The sequence below is a fragment of the Hylobates moloch genome, unplaced genomic scaffold (assembly GCF_009828535.3).
Source record: "Hylobates moloch isolate HMO894 unplaced genomic scaffold, HMol_V3 SCAFFOLD_7, whole genome shotgun sequence".
NCBI lineage: Eukaryota > Metazoa > Chordata > Mammalia > Primates > Hylobatidae > Hylobates > Hylobates moloch.
In genome coordinates, this window is record NW_026652282.1 from 129,181,137 (window position 1) to 129,202,880 (window position 21,744).

At 35.3% G+C, this 21,744-nt stretch overlaps 1 protein-coding gene across 10 annotated transcripts in view; it reads right to left on the reverse strand.

Annotated features, from left to right (window-relative positions):
- The window catches only part of FMR1 (fragile X messenger ribonucleoprotein 1), a 38,352-nt gene that overhangs the window by 15,995 nt on the left and 613 nt on the right, over nucleotides 1–21,744 (reverse strand). For all 10 annotated transcript variants that reach the window (XM_032757814.1, XM_032757810.2, XM_032757807.2 and 7 more), the window contains exons 2-9: nucleotides 12,237–12,289; nucleotides 8,588–8,681; nucleotides 5,826–5,897; nucleotides 5,421–5,569; nucleotides 4,172–4,265; nucleotides 3,969–4,085; nucleotides 1,620–1,790; nucleotides 1,450–1,528 (exon numbers count right to left, since the gene is read on the reverse strand). In XM_032757814.1, the coding sequence (XP_032613705.1) occupies nucleotides 1,450–1,528; nucleotides 1,620–1,790; nucleotides 3,969–4,085; nucleotides 4,172–4,265; nucleotides 5,421–5,569; nucleotides 5,826–5,897; nucleotides 8,588–8,681; nucleotides 12,237–12,289 (829 nt within the window). The remainder of the gene's footprint in view (nucleotides 1–1,449; nucleotides 1,529–1,619; nucleotides 1,791–3,968; nucleotides 4,086–4,171; nucleotides 4,266–5,420; nucleotides 5,570–5,825; nucleotides 5,898–8,587; nucleotides 8,682–12,236; nucleotides 12,290–21,744) is intronic.

Genomic DNA, 21,744 nt, shown 5'->3' on the forward strand with positions numbered 1-21,744 from the left:
ATTATCACATCAACTCTATGAGGTGGATACTATTATCATATTTGATAGGTAAGAAAAATAATTCTCAGGGGGGCTAAGACAGTGACCCACAGTCACATTGCCACCAAAGAATAAAGTAGGACTGAAATCCAGATCCAACTCCAATGCCCAAGCACTTTCCCCACTATCATCATGCCACCTTCAAAACCAGCTTTAATGAATCTGACACATAATTCTCTACTCATTTGCTATTTAAAAAAAAAAAAAAAACTACCGGTCCTTTTTCCATAAGAATTCCTAAATTTACAATAACCTTTCTAACTACAAAAGACATGCAATTGCTTGACAAGCTGTAAAGAAGAAAATAAATATTATTCATCACACGACTGTCTTGAGATTAGCACTTTATCTTGCGCTATGCATATTCTGTACACATCCAATTGGTATGCAAGTTACCTTAGTAACATTACAAACACATTCTCCAGTTGTCTGTAGTATACAGTTGAGCTAACACTTCTGCATTATTTCCCTACTATTTGTAGTTTATCTTCAAGCTAATTTTCTTTGGGAGATACATTTATCATTTCTAGTGTTTGTTAATGACAAGGAAGATGTTTATGATTCTACGCTGACAAAAAAGCAGGCTAAATTAGCATTGAAACTACGTAAACAGAATGTATGAGAAGTCCTTGCTTTCTTCAAGTTTCCAAAGAACATTTATTACTTTATATAAAACGGCCATGATCTCAAGTTTAAAAGATAAAAAACATATAGGCAGTATGTCCCAATTTTATTTACAAATTAAAAACATATGTAGCTTTCTTGATAAAACTGCGCCTGGTTTTGATATGTTCTACTGAAGATATCTGCAGCATTTAGGAGTATTGGTGAAGAGCTCCTAAATATTTGCTGATACTCGCGATGGTGATGGTCATAAAACAGTACTCAAGTCAAAATGAAGAATTACTATTGACTTTGCAGAAAGTCCCAGAGACATTTGAAGTTTCTTCTAGCTTTGGAACTTTTTAGATTTAAGTAACCTATGTTCAGATCTTCAACCCTGAGATAATTAAAATGAATGCTATCATTTTATAGTCCCATAAGAAAGATCAAATACAAATCTATTTCAAATCATAAAGCCCCCAAATATCATTCATTTTGAAAAATTATTTAATTTTAAGATATAAAAAGTATACAGTCAAGAGGGCTGGGCAAGATTTATCCTTTCAGGTATTAGTAGGTTTGAACTAGAAAAGCAATCTCTTTTGAATACCTTCTGAAAATGTAACCTTTGAGCATCATACTTACCAAATTTTTTTTGTATGTTATAAGAACAGATCATATTTCAAAGACTATGTTTCAATTAAATGATACCCTCCAGTGAGAAAAAATGGAATTCTATTACTATAAATAAACTGTTTACCTAAACTTAGTTGTTGTACTATATGTCAACAGATACTTCTGACTTACCTACTAAGTTCCTTGGAACTTGTATTACATCTTCAGCAAATTCGAGAAAGCTTCTAGCTTTTTTCACTGCATCCTGATCCTAATAAAAGGGGAAAAGTTTTAAGACAAAAGATTAGCCAGCTGAAATACTTGTTTGGGGGAAAAAAAAAACCATGCAGTAAAATATTTACCTCTCCATAAATATGAAATGTGCAGGTATCTTCATCTAGATCAATAGCAGTGACCCCAGGTACTTTTCTAGCTTGCTGAATATTAGCACCATGAGTACCAATAGCTAGACCCATCAGATCTTCTCTTACGATAAACTGTTCATGAAATCTCGAGGCAAGCTGCCTTGAACTCTGAAGAGAAATGCACGTCTGATGAATACACTTTATCAACTATTACAACAACTGTATTTAGGCCAGCCACGTAAATTATCTTGACCCTGTATATGAGGGGTCCATAAATTATTAATAGTTTTAGGTGAAAACTAACAGGTTTTAGAAAATACCTGTCACAGCCTAAGTACTTTTTAGGTTACTAAAGGTCTATGACATTTTATATGTTTTTGTTAATAGGAAAGAACTTGTTGACATTTTCCAAGGTAACTGCTGAAAACTTATCGCCAGGCTGCCTTAGTTAACCAATGACATCAGCAATATAATAACTAAGAATCAGGTCAAATGTTCCCCAGTAAAAACCAGCTCACTCGGTCTGACAAACTCAATGTTACTTATTTAGGTAAAAAAATGTTTAAATATCATCTTTATAGAAAATTTTATTCGCTTCATTTTTATTAAAAGGTATCAGTATATATTTTCTGGAAACAGTGCCATTTTTCATAACATCATTAGGTACTGTGGTCTAAACATTCCTCTGTTGAAATAACATTAAAATGACACCTCCCTCAAAACCTAAGGAATCAAAAATTGTTGGTACAGTAGTTGAACTGAATAATCAAAAAATGTCAAAAATTAAAAACTTAGTAAGCATCTGAAAGCTAACATGAGACCAGAGTCTGTAAGACCTTGTGATCTGGATCCACAATTATAATGAGCACTTGTAAATATCCAGTGATGACGAAACTAAGTTACACTGACATCCGAAACTTGTGGATAATCACTGTCTTTAAATACCATTATCAAAATTTAGTGTTTAGTTCTAGCATGCCATTAATGAAAACCAAACGTATTAGTGGCTCATGTTGAAAAATGCAAATTTCTTATAGGAACATGTAAATCTCTTTTATATTAGTAGTGAAGAAAGATAGGCATGCATACTAGTTTCTCATTGTTCAACAGACCTGATAATTTGAATGAATGAATACAACTAGTATAAATAATTTAAAAGTGCAATATCCATTTTTTTTAGACTAGAGTAATAAAATCTATAAAATAATTCTAGTACTTTTCAAGAAGTCATGTTTTTTTTGAGTCTTGGTTCATTAATCTGGTTCATTCTTTTTCATTGATAATTCACTGATAAATGGTTAGCCAAAAGTATGATAGATCATTTAAGAATAATTCGATGTTTAAGAAGAGGCATATGAGTATATTTTCATAATACAATCAAAGTAAGGAGGTAGCTCTGGGCTAAAAGTTATGAGAGAATCACTAAAGGAACCACAAAATCATGAACACAGGGACATCAAGAAAGAATGAGAGCAAAGACCAATTAAACAGACCTCCATGGCCTTAAGAAAAAACAAAGTGGCAAAAGGAGATTAAACTTTTCCCCATCTGCTAAGAGTTCAGCATCATACATCAAGTTGACAGGTGGCAAATTTCACAGGGTTTTTATAAGAACACAGTCTTGACTACCTTTTCTCCTAAAATGCAGTTTGGAACTCCTTTTTTTCTTTACTATTTAAAATGTGTGGTGTTTTCCTTCTAATGAATAATGATGACAAACTCTGGAATTTGACAGTAATATAGTAGAGCTGGCACATTCATCTAAGATCCACTTAGTTTCTATAGTAATGGATGGACGTACTTGATAGTTATCAATGAAAACAAATGTATGGTGATGAAAATTATTGGAGGATTAATAAAAGTAGATAAAATGCACCTTAAGAGACGAAATAGTAAGTTAGGGAAATAGCCTCTGGAAGGAATCTGAAGACAGGAGTTTTAAAGAATGACAACCAATTAGAATGAAGAAGTTCTACACCCTTTTAAACAAAGATAAACATACATAATGAAAGGAATATTATTAGATATTTAAATATTCTCTAGTATTTTTAAAGACAACGTTATATGGAAGAAGCATTGCCGCATTTTATTAGCAACTTTGATAAACTTCTAGTAAAAGTGAAAGTACCAGAAGTCCCTTAATATACATAAGCTGCTGTTTAATTTTGAAACCTCAGGCATGGAAACTTTAGTATGATTATGCTTTGTACAATTTTCCAACTATAGAACCTAAGGAATTGTTAAGAAGCAGTAAATAAATGACAAGCTCCCCATACTCAAGTTGTGGAATGATACAGTTATCGTTCCTAGGTAGCCTTACAAGCAGTGCTAGAGAAAGTGACATACCTCCAGCTGCTTACTAGCTTCTTCATTTCTCATTATCAGAGACAACTTAGTGCGCAGACTCCGAAAGTGCATGTCAATCAGCATATGTGCTCGCTTTGAGGTGACTTCATTGATGGACTAAATGATTTAAATTAACAACATTATTATCAAGGCAATTGCCCCAGATGAATTAAACCAAAAATAAACAACTCAAAAATGCTCACCAAAATGACAAGCTGATAATTTTCTGGATCATAAGTTACAGAAAAGGCACCAACTGCCTTTTTAAAGTCCTTATGTGCCGACTCTTTGGCACACCTAGAAATTAAAAAAAAAAAAATTAAGATGAATAATTAACAACTACTGACGTAAATAAATGCAGGCAGATTTACACATATGAGAATCATGGATTCATATTAAATTTGATTTATGCAAAATATGCTATATCCATTTAGAAGCTTAGCTCCTTTTCTGTATATTTCTGAAATACAGCTTAGATTACCAAAAGAGACATATTCAGGGGAACCACTCTACACTACAGGTTTCCTGATTTCAGTTACATACAAGTCAGTAGTTTTCTTAAGTCAACTATTGAAAACTTTTGGAGATAGCTACCTACAGGGTATCTGATTTCTTTCTTCTTTTCTTGTTACAGGCCTTTTTTTCTTTTTTTTTTTTTAATTTTTAGTTTTTGTGGGTACATAGCAGGTATATATATTTATGGGGCATATGAGATGTTTTGATACAGGCATGAAATATGAAATAAGCACATCGTGGAGAATGGGGTAAGAAATTGCTAAACAATTTGTGGGAGAGAAGGAAATGTATATGAACCAGAAGGCACAAAAATTTACACACATACACAATCTCTAGAAAAGGGAGGATTTCTATGTATTCTGAACTGCAATTTAATGTTCAACAGCATGTCCAAATCAAAGGTACTGTATTCACTTGATAAAATCTGTAAAAAAAAAAAAAATGCATCTCTTCTACAGTCTTTAAGCATTATTCCAGATCAAGGATTATAAAATGAGATGACTTTTTAAAGCTTCTTTAGCTCTACTTATTACACATTTATCTGAAAACATTTTAGGTAAAAGAGAAAAAAACGGGAGAAATCGTTTAGTCTATAATTTAGTTTGTGACTTATGACAGAATTATCACATTTGTTTGATCAGTTTTTAAATCTTAGAATGAACAAAGTTAGTTTAGAAAACAAACGTACATTATGTACATTAGCCACGTGTGTAGCCAAGTAAGTTTAAACAAGCGCAAGGCTGCCTTGATTCTATAAGTAGGAAAAGTTAAGTAAGTTTTTTTCCATTGCTCTTGTAAACCAAACCATTTTTGCCGAAGTCCACCAAATTTAAAATCAATTTCTAGTATTTAAAAAAATTTTAAAATACTAGAAACTCTTTTAAACTAATTGCATATCACTTCTAAGTTCTCAGCATTTCTTGTGTATCAACTTACATTTGTCGTAAGTCTTCTGGCACATCCAGCTTGATCTTATGGAAAGTATCTTTTGTGGCAGGTTTGTTGGGATTAACTGATCTTAGACGTTCAATTGTGACAATTTCATTGTAAGTTGCATCACATGCTGCATATTCTATCACATAAAACTGAGAAATAAATAAAAGTCACTTCTAATTACAATTTTTAAACTAAGTTCTCCCTGTTCAGTTATTTTAAAATAAATTATCTATGCGAAAAAATTCATAACCAACTGAAACATACTGAACACATAGTGAAAACATTTTAATTAAATTAATCAAAATTAGATATTACTTCAAAATAGAAATCCACATGGGAATGTACAACCTGGGTTTAAAAAAAGGAAACAGTATAAGAAAAAAATTTAAATAGGCATTTTCTTACCTCACCCTTTATCATCCTCACTTTAGCTAACCACCAACAGCAAGGCTCTTTTTCATTTGCTCTGGAATACACCTACACAAAAATTACAACACAGAATATTTCATGATTAACATAATTTTGAAATCTACAGATTATCAGATATCGAGGAAATTCTCTTAAAATGCCCCTAGGTGTCTTTAAAAATCACATGTCATATATCTTCAACCAAATTGTAACCCTGTCTATGTGCCCTGAGGTAGGCAGAGACACATAATCATAAACTACCTGAGATTGCTTTGAAGCTCCTTGTAAAAATCAGTTTTCCTATATTTCTGTTCTAATTCAGCAATAATTAGTGCTCTGAAAATAGACGCTCATAAATACAAGCACACTTTCCTTGGGTACTCAGCAAGTTACAAAAAATGTATCTAAAAATGTATAAGCTTATTTTTGTTTTATTCTAGTAAGCAAAAATTGACTGAAAGTTACCGACCATGCCCTACTGTCTTGTTGCTTGGTCACTAAAGTAAGACCACTAAACATTCAGCCCACTAAGGATACCACTCTGGCATTCGTATCTCCTGGAACTAAATGGACAGATCCTTGGTCACTCTCTGGTCTCCTGCTTCCTCTCCACTAAAAAGGACAACTTCATGGTGGCAATCATCTGGATATCATTTTCCTGGTCTGTCACACACTGCAGATCAGTTCTTCTAACTGATCTCTTTGGTGACCACTTCAAAGTTCACTTAAGATGTACAGCATGGAATCTTTCATGAAGACCCTAGCAAATCAAGGTTAATAGGAAAAGAGACAATACAGTATATATGGAGAGAGAGACAGGGATACTCAGAAGCAGAAAAGAGAAACAAGAAAGACAAGGGGGATGAGGACATGAGGCCAAGAGAGGTACAGAGTCTAGGGCTGACAAGTGAGTAAAAGCTTGAACTTGTCTCCCTTTTACAACCAAAGTTAATGATCACACAATACAGTGACTGAATACTACCTAATATACCTTTCCCTCTTGCTTCCATCTTTCTCAACTACTCTAGCCAGAGAAATTACCTCAACGAATCGGTGTGTAAGACAGTGAGGTCATCCTAGCAATGGTAGCTCATTAGTCCTCATCTGTCAAGTGACCAAGCTGGGGAGAAAAAGTCCCTTTCATCCCTCCATCAAACACTATTCTGGGTACTCCTAATAGAGACCAAAGACCTGGGTCTTGCCTTCAGAGAGCTTACAGTCTCCTGGGGAAGTGGACAGCTAAGCATACACAGTGTTTCTGTTCCCTATTAAGATCCCTTGCAAAACCAAGCCCAGCTGCTTACACCTAGTAGAGATTGGTTACATTTTTGGAGAATAAATAACACTTTATATCCTATGTCCACTTTAAAACTGTAGAGAGAAAAACACAGGCCTGGACATTTGAGACATCTTCCCTGACTACTCTCTGAAACAGCAATCCTGCCCCTATATCACCTTTCATCCTCTCCCTTTTTCTTTTCTTTGTTAAGACTCACATCTGTCATATTAGCTATCCTTACTGGAATGTGATTTCATCAAAGGCAGAAGATTCTGTCCTGTTTTTGCTACACCTTTACTACCTAGTGCAGCAAATAAGAATTCAAGGACCAACTGGGAATGGTGGCTCACATCTATAATCCCAGCACTTTGGGAGGCTGAGGCGAGTGGATCACCTGAGGTCAGGAGTTCGAGACCAGCCTGACCAACATGGTGAAACCCCGTCTCTACTAAAAATATAAAAATTATCTGGGCGTGGTGGTGGGCGCCTGTAATCCCAGCTACTCAGGAGGCTGAGGCAGAATAATTGCTAGAACCCGGGAAGCGGAGGTTGCAGTGAGCCAAGATCGCGCCATTGCACTCCTGGGCGACAAGAGTGAGACTCCATCGCAAAAATAAATAAATAAATAAATAAATAACTGAAGGACAAGACCTAGAACCACTCTGCCTCACCTGCACAAATGTCTACTTAGCGACATCCTTCATACTACAAATATTCATGGAACGGCAACAATTATTAACTAATAATAAGGCATTATGCTTATTATTGTGGAAAAAGAAGAGAAGCAGCTCAAAATGGAGTATGTGAAAGGATATAAAGGAGAGAAGATACCACACAAACTGTATGAGGCACTGTAAGTGCCTTAAATACAAAATCAATTTCTAATGGAGAAAGAAATCACAAACAACATTTCTGTTCACATGTTAGATCTCCATAGCACATTTTGGTCAAAGAGCTCAATGGGAGATAAGCAGGTAGTTCACGATATAACCTGTGAAAAAGAGATTTTACCAATATGTATAAACTAAAGCTTGCAGGTTTTTAAAAATATACCAAGAAGATTCACTGCTACTTAAAGAAATTCTAGTATACTATTTTGTCATAAAGCATGATTTCTTTCTTGTGTAAAATTAATTTTCATAATCCATTTTGCTTACAATGGGGACACAGTTGTAAACAAACAACATACTATTCAAAGATTCAGAAATTGAGAGAAGGAGAAAATAATTACTAGTGGGCAAAGGAACTTGAGGCAGTGACTTTCAAATATATGCTCTGAGTACTGCTCAAATAGCCAAATGTAAGCATCATGTATCATTTTGAATTATTAATAAGATGAGTTAGTCAAAAGCACATGTCCATTCCAACTGTAATTCTCAAAGTAATTTAAACAGTGTTAAAGACAAAGTATTTTAAAAAACACAGATAAATTAACCCCGCTCCTTCACTGCTAAATGACTTTATGGCAGGGAAAACTCACCTCAACTTCATCACTTTCATTTATATCTTTATTATAACCTACAGGAGGTGGGAATCTGACATCATGGAATGGAATCTGCCTATCAGGCTGCCAGCTGTAAATAAGCAAACATACAATTATTTAACATGCTTTTCATGTTTAACTGAAACAATGACCAGTCTGCCATCAACTTTTGGTTAAGCCTGACCCCTCTTTTTCTAGTTTCAAGAAGCAAAAGCTTTAAAATCATCAGTTTTTGCTGAGTGGGACATAACGGCAATATAGTAACATTTCAGCAAAGTCTGCATGCAGCACAGCAGCCTACTCTCATTTGGAATATTCCTCTAAACACAATACAGCAACATTATGATTTTCAAAACAAGTCTTCTTTCCAATAATTTCAACTTCTAAGAGCTTTAAACATAAGTCTACAACAGAAATTTCCTTCAATATTTGAATATTAGTACCAGTAATTGTTAGTAATATAAATATACTTCCACTTGCAGAAGAATTTTAACCACATTCCAAGAACCACAAAAACTGCCCTCTAATTCCCAAGCAAAATGGGGCTGTCAGCACATTAGCAATTCACAACTCACTTTTCCCCCTTTAAATTTTAGATCCCACGAGGTGGTCAATTCTTGCTGTGGGTAGCTGGATGCTGATCAGTATGACGTTATCAGCATGCACTGGGATGGTGGGGTCTCCTAAACCACAGAAACCCGATGGAGACAGCCTATAGGAGTTTAAGTTGCCTATGTTTTAAAATTTAAAATGATATTAAACAACTCTGAAAAATACTAAATTATTTTTTATATCCATAAAAATATAAAATATTAGGGCGCGGTGGCTCAAGCCTATAATCCCAGAGCTTTGGGAGGCTGAGGTGGGAGCACTGCTTCAGGCCAGGACTTCAAGAGCAGCCTGGGCAACAAGGTAAGACCTCGTCTTTACAACAAATTATTAAAAAAAAAAAAAAAATTAGGTGCGGTGGTATGTGCCTATAGTCCCAGTTACTTGGGACGCTGAGGTGGGAGGACAGCTCAAGCTCAGGAGTTCAAGGTTACAGTGAGCCACGATCATGCCACTACACTCCAGCCTAGGTGACAGAGTGAGATCCTGTCTTTAAAAAAAAAAAAAAAAAAAAAAATACACACACACACACACACACACACACACACACACACAAAATAAAATATTGAAAGACAAACTTTGCAAAAATACTGAGGATTCAACTTCCGGAGCAGTCACATCTGGGTTCTTTTTGGTGTTCTTCATCAGCAGATACTGAGATATGTTGTATGTATAATGTCGATGTTTTACTAAAGAGCTTTCTTAGTAAAATTCTATTGAGAAAAGTAATCGTTTTTGTTAAAGAAGAGCTGTTATATAAGAGGGCAAATATTAAGTCAGAATTTGTGGAAATCTGATTAGGGCCTAAATTAACTGAACCCTCCTCTGAGTTATTATACACACCTAATAGATGTTATACATTCATTGCTAAATTTGATTTTAAAGCATATAATAATATATAACTTAATGGTTCCAAAGAAGAAATAATTTTAAGTGTATACGGATAAAAATTCAAATTCCTTATTAAAAAATGTGAAATATGAAAACAGCTTTATGCTTTATGGAAGGTTTAGGAAGCACCTAAAAACAAAGCACCTAAAACAATCTGGTATCAGTAACAGGAGCTTCTTCCTGATTGAAAGGAAAGAAAGGGTAAATACAATCTGGTGTTTTACAAAACACTGTTTTCGTTTTGTTTCTAACAGAAAACCAAAAAGGAAACACACGAGGAAGGGCAAAGAGATTACTTTGGTAGAGACCTATTAAATCCTATTGATGTGCTCAAACCCAGTGTTGTATTGCAAACATACTCCATGAACATAAGGAAAAATCAATGATCTATTTCAAACTCCCAGGATGACAAAGAGCTTGAAGAGAAACTTTCATGCAGATATGGTACAGGAGATAAATAATTAGAAGGTCCAAAGATGAAATAATTTTAAGTTTATGGTAGAAATCTGATTGAAAATCAAAAAGAAGTGATCTGATAAATCAATGTATAAACCAGACAAATTCTTAAATGCATAGAGGAAACGAGTGTTTGCTTAACACTTTAGATTATAGACTACAGGAAAAACTAAAAGAGTAACAAATAAAGACAACTCTCCCTTTATGGGAAACAGCATTTACCTAGTGATGTAAGTAAATAGATAAAGTGTATAATTGTAAGAAAAAAAATACCCTCCAAGTTATCAAAGATTCCTCTGTTGGTGTGATGCTGTTGTCTATTGCATAGCCATGGATATATGAAAACAGCGAAGAGACAAATACTAAAACTTTTGGCTTTATGTATTCAGGTAAAGGTATTCTATTATTCAAACTTGTATTTTGGTCTGTGATTATTAGTCCAGAGCCAGAAACAGAGTTAGATGCTTTCAATCCTTTTATCTCTGTCCCCCTACATGTGTTTCAGGCATCTAAGGATATTACTTTGTCCTGTTGCTAGCCAAAAGAATCTGCTAAGTTCAATTACGAAATTTATTTTCTAGACACTGAAACACAGGCCTGGTTTTAAATTATTTAGAAGCAAGATGTGTGTATTTATTGCTCAGTATGCCTGGGTCACATACTACATTTTAGCAGACATAATCCACATATCATTATAATTCATCAATTTAAATGTAGAATTCAATGGTTTATAGAAGGTTTACAGTTATGTGTAATAATTATCAGTCAATTTTACAACATTTTCATTGCCACACACACAAAAATCCTGTACTCTTTAGCTATGTTCTCCCCACCAGCCCCAGCACTAAGCAATCACTAATCTACTTTCTGTCTCTATAGATTTGCAGCCTGCTTTTGATATATTATTAATTTTCTTGGTATATAAGAGCCAAAAAAAGGATAACTGTTAACCATCCATCAGAGTTTAGTAAAATCCTAAGATCATAGCCACATCTACACTTTGACTAAGGAGTTTATATGTACTTTACAATCTTAAACAGCTACCCTGAAAATAGCCTTTATTAGCATTCAAAACATTTGGTCAAGAGACTTATCTTCTCCAATAAAATGTTAACATCTATACTATTGATGCTTTCATACAGTTAATATTCCTAGGCCTATGACTGTTTTTATTTCCTCATCTAGCAAAAGAGAGCAGAAAAGATCAGCTACTGCTATTGTTGAATATATGAAACATTAAAAAAATCAGATAATAGGTAAACATGACTGTTTCCATAAAATATACTAGACAACTAAAACCGTCAGTTTTAGATTTAATGTTAAAGAACTCACATACAGCTTTTTAGCAATACCCATGAATCTCTTTATTACTATCTTTTTAAAATTTACAAATATTCCTATGCAAACTTCCAGTTACTAATACACAAGAATCTCTGGTTTCTTTCTTCACATTCAAGGGAATTAAGACATAAGGATCAATATCATACAATAAGGGACCTCCAGGTCATTAGCAGAAACAGTCATTCCATTAGTTTAATACTGAGTTGTTCAGAAACTTCTCAGTCAGTAACATGAAGATCCATTCCTGAAAAGCACTCAAACTAGACTTGAATTTTTAAAAAATGAAGAGTAGAATTAGCATAAAATATTAAAGAACCTCATCATTAAAATTATATAACAAGACACTTACTTGTTTTCAAATGCAACTGTTATTGAATCTTCATGAACATCCTTTACAAATGCCTGTGTAAGAAAAAACGTTAAATTAACTTGTGAGCTTAAAGATAGTCTTTGTTTTTAGTTAAATTTTACAGTGATACCAAACGTTTTATGTGTTTATGAATAAAATAGAACTTCAAATGAAGGTCAGTTTTTGAAGATCATTTTATTCATTAAGCACATCTATATTGCCACCTTGTATGTGCTAGAGATACAGATAGCTAAAACACTAGAGATACAGATAGCTAAAACACTAAACATGAAAAAAAATTCTCCACAGATTTCAACATCTCAAAAAATAGACAAGTATACTGAAAATTACAATGTGGTAGTGAGTGCAAAGCTGGACGGACATTTTAGGATAGAATTACTGAAAACTAAGAAAATTGTTCCAGAACCATATATCAGCCATATGTTGTAACCTACCTTTTTCTCCTTAAAATCTTAGAATACCAATAGTCAATGATTAAATATAACCTCAAATCTATATACTAAACTTTAACAATCATATGCTGCAAACAACACTAAAAAGTCCAGTTACTAGAGTTGAATTAAGTTCTCAATCTCACAGGCACTTGTAGAAAAAATACATAAAGTCCAAAGGTTTAGATCTTTTAAATCTGATGACACGCTGAGGCAGGAGAATGGCGTGAACCCGGGAGGCGGAGCTTGCAGTGAGCCGAGATTGCGCCACTGCACTCCAGCCTGGGCGACAGAGTGAGACTCCATCAAAAAAAGAATTCTTTAATCAGCATGCTGTCCGTAATTTTATAAAATTAACCTTTTAATAGGTACAGCAAAGGAGGGTTTTTGTTTTGTTTTGGACAATTAGAAGAATAGGACAAAGCATAAAGAAACCCAAAGGCTTTGTATCTTAATTCATTTTAAAAGGGCTTGGGGAGATTTAAGCTTCCTACTCAAATTTATTCTGTATGTGTTTCTCCCCTTCAGTGGTTTCTCCCTGCCTGCAGGACCATAGCCAAACTCCTTCTCCAGCTGTAAAAGGCTCTACAGGAGCTGTTCTCCCCAGCCCCACCACTTCTCCAACTTTATCTTTTATATCCTTAGAATTTGTGACCCAACAATGCTAAACTACTTGTGCCATACTCTGTAGTTTCTGGGCCTCTCTCCATTCCTTCTTTCCTATTGTCCTTCCCCTCTTTTTACATAGCTATCTCTTCCTGGTCTTCCAGATTTCAGTTCAGATGTCATCTTCAACGGGAGAACTGAGAGGTCTAGGTTAAATTCCTGTCCTCTGCATTCTCATAGCATCCTATGCTTATCCCTGCAATAAACTTACCCCACTCTATTATTACAGCCCATTTTCTCACTAACAGTAAGTTTCCTGAAGGTGGTGTCAGGTTTTATTTCATTTACAGATACACTGCAGAGTGTCTAGTATGAACTCAGTGAGTAGTTATCAAATAGATCATTGCCTAAGAGGTTCCTATCCCAGCCTTAGGGAAAAGGTATGTGTGTGGGTGATGGTGGTAGGTTGACAAAGGAAAGCATACTGAAGAAGGTGAGGTTCCTACTGACCCCTTAAAGGATAAGGAAGTATTAGCTAAACAAAAGAGAGTGGAGGATGGAGAGGCATTCCACTAAGCCTAACGGGCAGCAGGCATAAAGGTTTAGACAGTGAGAAACAGCTGGGTTGTGGCAGAAATAATAAATCCTTTGTCAACAAAGAAGCCAGGACAATTCAATGGGGAAAGCATAGTGTTTTCAAAAAATGAAGCTGGGACAAGTGGATACCCACATGCAAAAAGAACACGTTTCAACCTTTACCTCATACTGCATACAAAAAAAAAAAAATCAATGAATATGCCTCAAAGACCTAAATATAAGAGCTAAAATTATAAAACTCTTGGGAGAAAACACAGTAGTAAATCCTCATGACGTTGAATGTTTGATATCCATATTGGATAGTGAGACAATAACTAGTTCGGATTAAGACCATTCTCTAACTTCGGTGTCCTTAGTAAATGGCATAGTTTCTGGTATATAGAACATGCCCGATACATGTTTTTAAAAACAAATGGTTCAATGCAGATGTCTTGGTAAACAAATATGTCTTCAATGGCCTATGATATAAAAAGATTATTTTAAAAAATGAAACTTCCCAAAATACCAAATTAAAGCATATGGAGTGAAGCATTAATTAGCTGCTCTTAAGAAAAACTATGGAAGCTGAGACAGGGCCCTGGAAAACACTGATACAGAAGCAACTTAAACAGAGATACCAAGTTTCTTCAATAATGCTTAAATAAAAGTAAAGCTACGCTAAAAGAAAGCTTCCTTGTACGATCAAGGTGGACTATAATGGCATCCATATGTTGTGCTATACCCAAGGTGGCTAAATAATTATTTTTAAGTTAAGCATGGGTATATACCCTTATAGTTACTGGTTCAAAAGGGGAGAAATCAACATTTTCTTATCATTTTGATCTTGCTTATTTTTACTCAGCTATATTTAAATGACCAATATTTTCTACAGCATATTTTGAGAACTCTAGCTTAACACTGCCAATGATATTTTAGAATTATTAGATTTCATAAGGGTACATGCCCCAGTGCTTCAAGGGATTGTTTGCCTCAGTATTACTTCAACAGAGAGGCCTAATTTTGAGTTAGGTTGCAGGAACTGGTCACTCTTAGGTTCTTATTTCTATAGGTTGTAAAAATCATGGAGAATGGGAAAGAGGACTCTCCGGGCCCCCATTTCTCCCTTGTCTTTACAGGATGGCTAATAACAAATTAACAGTTTGCTTTTTGGGGGTGCTATTAGATTACTAACTAAAATTAAGACACCTATTAGGAAGTAACTGACCTCTTATTTATAAAGAAGGGCCACTGCTTCTGTGTTCATCCTTGTTTAAAGTTTTATAATGTTTATACATCTTGGCAGTAATTAACATTAGTTCCTTACTGTATATTATATGCTAAAAATGTTAAGTCCTTTAATCAGCTATTAGAACCTTGTTACAGCTAGGTAAAGAAATGTTCTAAGTAAATCAAGTATCTACCCAAGACTACTGCCCTTGTCTAAAACTATGCTATCTACTGCAGTAGCCACGGGTCATGTGCGACTACTTACATGAAAATTAAATAAAATTAAAATCAGTCTCCAATTCACTCTTGCAACATGTCAAGTGCTCAATAGCTACATATGGCTTAAGGGCTACCGTAGTAGACAGACCCGATTTAAAACATTTACAAATGTTGGAGACTGTTTTCAGACTCATCATAAAAGCACTATAATATCAGCCTTATTGCTATATTTTGTTTTTTTCTCTTTGCCTAAAAGTTATTGCCCAGTTGAATCACACTTATTTACCACATTTGCTTATTTCCTAAAATCAAATATTCTCTCAAAGGAGGAAGATCTGCAAGTGCTGTAGCTATCCAAAAAAAAAAAAAAAAAAAGCTTTTGCAGGCTCTGAATGCATTTCCGGATGTAGTGTCAGAGTGTCAGAAATGGTTTGAGTAAACATCAGAGCCCAACAGCGCCACTGCCTTTGAGTTAATGAGGCTTATCTGTAAATGGATGTTTGCATGACTTTTTCAAAATCAGTCATTTTAAGTGAATACAAAAGGTATGTAATACCTTTGGTTGCTGCTTATTAAAGTGGAATAAAAGAAACTCATAGGTTACGTTTGGTCTATACTCGCGTGAAGGACAAATACCTCCTGTGAATTCTAAGGTCTTTCACTAATTCCAACAAGGTTCCATCTTCCTGTTTCTCATCATAGTTTTTTCCAATAGCCCCCTCTTTTGGCTCTGTCCTTCCCCTTATCCACCACTCACCCACCCACAGATACACTCATACCTTCCTTCTTTGGCCATCTCCAGAGCACTATCACTCCACCTATCACCACCTTGGAAAATTGTGTTTTGCTATGATCCCTACCTATCAGGCGAAGCTAATGTCTGTAGAGAAGAGAGATTGAGGAGGTTCCTGAGGTTTCCAAAGGCAGCAAATTCAATGAATTTGAATGAATGCACAGGGGAATTAAAGTGTATTGCATGAGGGCTAGGGCTCTTATTGGAGTCAGTGTACTTAGTGGTTAACGGTTTTGCTGTGAATCAGACCTACGTTCAAAATCTTGCCTCTAACACATAGCTGTGAGACTCTCACCAAGAAGTGATCTCTGGACCTCAGATTCCTCATCTGCAAATAAGGAACTCGACCAGCCTCCTAAGACTGCTGTGAGTAATGAAATTACACACATGGGTGGCACTAAATAAATGAGAGAAAAGTAGAGAGTGCCATATTTTATAAGAGATGCAGAATCATAAATGCTTTTGCATTTGGAAAATGTACATCCCAACAAAAGCACACTTTTTAAAAAAAAGCTTTAAAAATTGGGATACAAAAAGAAAAGAATGTTTCCACAAAGATACTTAATATTAAAAGGTTATTTAGAGTTTGGGAAGAAAAAAATGTGATGAAAATCTTGGGATTTGAGAAAGGTGATAAAGTACAGTTTAAAAGAGATACAAGTTCTTCATTAGGGTGAATAAACAGGAAATAAATCATTAAGGGGTCCCTAATTTACTGGCAACTGGGCCAAAGAGGTAATTAAAACAACCATATTTACGAAAGTATGTAATGCCTAGAGCTATCCATTCAAACATTCTATTACCAGGACTGATGAAACAAAGTCCATCCTTATTTGGGTAAACTCTCCCCAGCGACACCTCACATTCCTTCCCTTAGTAAAGTATCTTACAAACAGGAACCACTGCTCACAGGAGAGGATATCGTGTGTTAAAGTTTCAATGTACACCCGACCACTAATGAACATAACTACAACATCATCAGTAAGCTTCTATCACTTACTGAAGACAGAACATGTAGTGCTATGATAATTCCCGTTAGGAAAAACTTACAGCATTGTAAAATATCCCTCCTAAAGAAAACCTGCTGGAGGCCGGACCCGGTGGCTCATGCCTGTAATCCCAGCACTTTGGAGGGCTGAGGCAGGCAGATAACTTGAGATCAGCCTGGCCAACGTGGCGAAACCCCATCTCTACTAAAAATACAAAAAATAGCCGGGAATGGTGGCACATGCCCGTAATCTCAGCTACCTGGAAGGCTGAAGCATGAGACTGGCTTGAACCTGAGAGGTGGAGGTTGCAGTGAGCTGAGATCCCACCACTGCACTCCAACCTGGGCGACAGTGAGACCCTGTCGAAAGAAACAAAGAAACTAAAAAAAAAACAAAGAAACAAACTAAAGAAACAAAGAAACAAACTAAAGAAACAAAGAAACAAACTAAAGAAACAAAGAAACAAACTAAAGAAACAAAGAAACAAACTAAAGAAGCAAAGGAGAGAAACGAAGGAAAGGAAAGAAAGGAAAAAAGAAAAGGAAAGAAAAAAGGAAGAAAGGAAAGAAAGGAAAGGAAGGAAAAGAAAGGAAGGAAGAAAGAAAGAAAATCAAAAAAGAAAACCAAGAAAGAAAACCTGCAGGAGACAGGATAGGGACATAGGAAATGTGATAAAAGTATGATTCAAACCCAAGGCTTCATATATAAAGCAAGTTATCATTTTGTCCCCACTCCCCCCGCCCCGTTGCATGGGGACACTAACAACATAAAAGAATAAACAGAGACAATAAACCTCATCAACAGTCCTTCCAACCATACCACATGTCCAGGACTTCATATAGGCATTTGCTACAAATTATGAGAAAAACACATTCTGCTTCACTCTGACCAAAAGAAAACAGAGACATGTGCAAAGAAAACATTATTAAATCAGTTACTAATTTTTCTTGTGTGTATGTATTCTAACTTTTGAATACTTCAGTTTTACGAGTTCCCAAGATAACAAAGGCAAATTTCCTAGCAGGGTCAAAGATTTCTAACTTTATCTTTCCTTAACAGGCATCCACATGAAGAAGTACAGCGCCATTGTTCAAGAATTAATAACAAAAAAAGCTGGCACATAAAATGAATTATTTCATGATGGCTTTGTATTAACAATAAAAAATGTTAATATAACATTGTAACTATAGTTATAGGATGCTAAGGCAGTGTTATAGCACAAAATACAATCAAAGACCACAATGAAATTGAAAACTAAGCAGGAAATCAAACCAATTTCTTCAGGCTAAATTTCATCATTTCAGGAATTCAGAATCCTGACCCTTAATGGCCCTGACACTTGGTAGTAAGTCACCCTAACCTCTCTGTGCATCATTTAAAGAATGGGAATAACAACAATACATCAAATAAAGTATCAGAGAGAACAGTGCCTGGCACCTAGAAAGTACTCATCCCCTGTTAACTATTATTATAATCACGATCCCAATCTTCTCAGGAAGCACATTCCTATAGTGGGCAGAAATCAGAAACTCCAGTAATATACCACTGAATGTTGCATCTAATTAATAATTTGGAGGTTATCAGAATACTTAAGTATGGAGTTAGAAAATGCACAGTTCAAAAGGGGAAAAATGATGCAGCCACGAAGATCCTAAAAACTAAAAAGGGCAATCAGACTGTAGGAAGGAAAAAAAAATGTGGTTGACCCCAATAATTCACTTCCTCGAAGTACAGAATAACACCTTTATGCAAAGTTAGCTCAAGAGACTTCAGAGAAACCACGAGTGCAAGTTTATTTACACTTTACCCAAGTTGATTTATAAACTTATAAATTTATAAACCTTATGCAAGTTTATTCGTAGTAAAACTGATTTTACTACATTTCAGCTATGTATCTGACATGACATGTTAGACCACTAATATCTTCATTAAAAATATCCTTTTGATTGTACACTTTATCATATTTAGCTGCTAGCTGCCATAATACTACTAACTAAATGAAAGTCTGTCCTCAAACACTGAACTTAAAAAATAAAGTATAATCTAACAACAAAATTACAATCTAGTATAATTACGCCATATTACAATAAGGAATCAGAAATCAGAGGCTGTATTTTCAGAAAACAAAAAAGGTTTGTATCTTATGTCTCCAACACGTGATTTATCCATCTTTAGTAATTTTCACACCAGTACACGAAACCTACAAATCTTAGGATTTATTAGGGCATTCATATTGGAGTGATACGCATTCTACATTTAAAATGGAGTTAATTCATTACCATTCTCAACACATCAAAACTTCTAGTCCAAAGAAAACAAATTATGTGGGGCAGATGCACCTAGAATAAAGACTTTATTTCATCATTATTCATTTAGAAAATACTTTGTAAAGATTTTATGAGGTGTAAGTCAAAGTGTCTTCATATCTTAACACCTGCAGGGCACTATAAAGTGGTACACGTGACCAATTTTTTCTAAGTCAAACAAATACCTAAGCATAAAAGTAGTGGCTCTGGTGATCGCTAAATCTCTTTTAAGTTTTTAAGAATAAACACCAGAAGATAGAGAGCTGTCCTTGGAAATATGGTGGTTATGTTAAGCAAATCAAAGTCTGAATTCAATTATACTCGAGTTGTTTGATTTGTTTAGTTTTAAGCTTTTCTATCAATTTGATGAACAAGGTTCCTATTTCTTTTTCCATAAATGCAACACTTCTCCACAGCAGTTCATTTTTAATTGGTTTTTATTTCACATCTTTCCTGTCCATCCCACTGGACAAGCAACTCAGTTTACTTTTGCTTTACTTTTAAAACTCACAGCAATAAGTCATATAAAAATTTCAAGCTTTTTTGTTACAGAAACTATTTTTCCATCAGTGCAGACCATTTGAGATTTTCTTAGAAATCAAACTTAATTAAATAAACATAACAGCAATTTATCTGACACACACTTGTTCAAGTATTACATTTCTCCTCAGGGAACTAAGGGGCAACCAACCTATTCTTCATTCACCTTCAAGTTAAACAACTTCGTTACAAAACCAAAAAGGAGGGAATTAATAGCAAAAATAGAAGGCATTTCTTATATTCCAGTCAGTTTGCAAGCAAAATCACTGGAGCAAATCATAAGTTGCTGGAAGAGAACAATAAGTACTTCAAGGCCATAATGTGCTACTTGCCCTCTGTGGTAAGCAAACTTTAGTGGCATCCAATCTAAGTTTATATCACAGGTCAATCAAAATCTTGCTTAACCATCAGCCCTTACTCACACATATATATGTATATGTATTATAGTTATTAGTGCCAGAAATCTAGTGACCAAAACCACTAATCTAGGACCGTGAACGATTCTACGCAAACTCACCAGAAGAAATTATGGATCAATAAAATCAATAAAATTAAAATTTTGACTGCAGAGTCAACTGAAACAATTTCATATTCATGAGACTGTTAAGAACATAAATGTGGGGTTACCTTTTGCCTCCTTTTACAGCAAAAGGTTTTATCTTTGTGCTCAAAGTATGGAACAGTTTGCATACTTCACTCATTTATGAAATATACTGATCTCCAAATGTCTTCATAAAATTGGTAAACACAGAATAAAGTCAATTGTTTATTTTCCTATAGCCAAACGTGTCCTGTTTGAAACATTCAAGCCATTCTACAGTACATTTAAGAATTGTGTTGGACACTGCTAATAGCTATTTTCCAGGCTTCCTTCCACACGCACCTTCTATTGCCAAAATACTGTAGTAAGGTGGGACATTATTTAAAGAGGTTATATACATTCAAAAGGAAATGAGAATTTATAGATGAATAGATCTACAGCAACTACATACCAACAAATGCACTACTGCTACATCAAATTTGTAAATCTTCCTTTTAAAACTGAAAGGTGTTAGTTGATCTGCAATGGTGTAACTTTAAAAAGCACAGTAAACCCATGAATGCCTATATAAAGCCTCAACAATTCAGTCCACTGCAACACCACAAATTCAAAGGAAATGTGGTCAAGTTCTTAGGGGCACAAAAATATTTTCGCTCAGTTAAAAAAAAATGCCCTAGTAATAATATACTCTCGGTTAATTACCTGAAGTTTCATGGCATATATTTAGGTCTTTGGAAACTTAAACACACACACACAATTTTTAAGTAGCAGAGTTGCTAATGGTTTTAGACGCTGAAGCATGTGCATTCCTGAATTTACCCCGTTTAACAAAAAGGGGGGCGCGAATATTCACGATGATCAACTTCTTCAATGCATTGCTGAGCCATGTTAAGGTCTTCCTGAAACTTTTGGATCTAAAATCTCCGAATCCACAAAGAGAAGCCACTAAAAATCAGTTGCCATTGTGATTTGGTGCCGACTACCGCTTCTTACTACTCTTTCTTCACAGCCCTCGCCCAGAACAGTGGAGCTCTCCGAAGTCCCAATGCTAGACCGGAAAAGAGAAGCCAAAGGAGACCTGAAGCCCTCTTGGCGCTGCAGGAGGCGGCCCAGCTGAAGCGCCCCCCGCTCCTCCACAACTACCCACACGACAGGCCTGGATCCCGCTGGGAGAAGATATTTAGGAAAGGAGGAATAAGCCGTCGCCGTCACTTAGCGCCGATTTCGGCCCTTCCCGCCCGGCTCTAGTACCTGCCGCC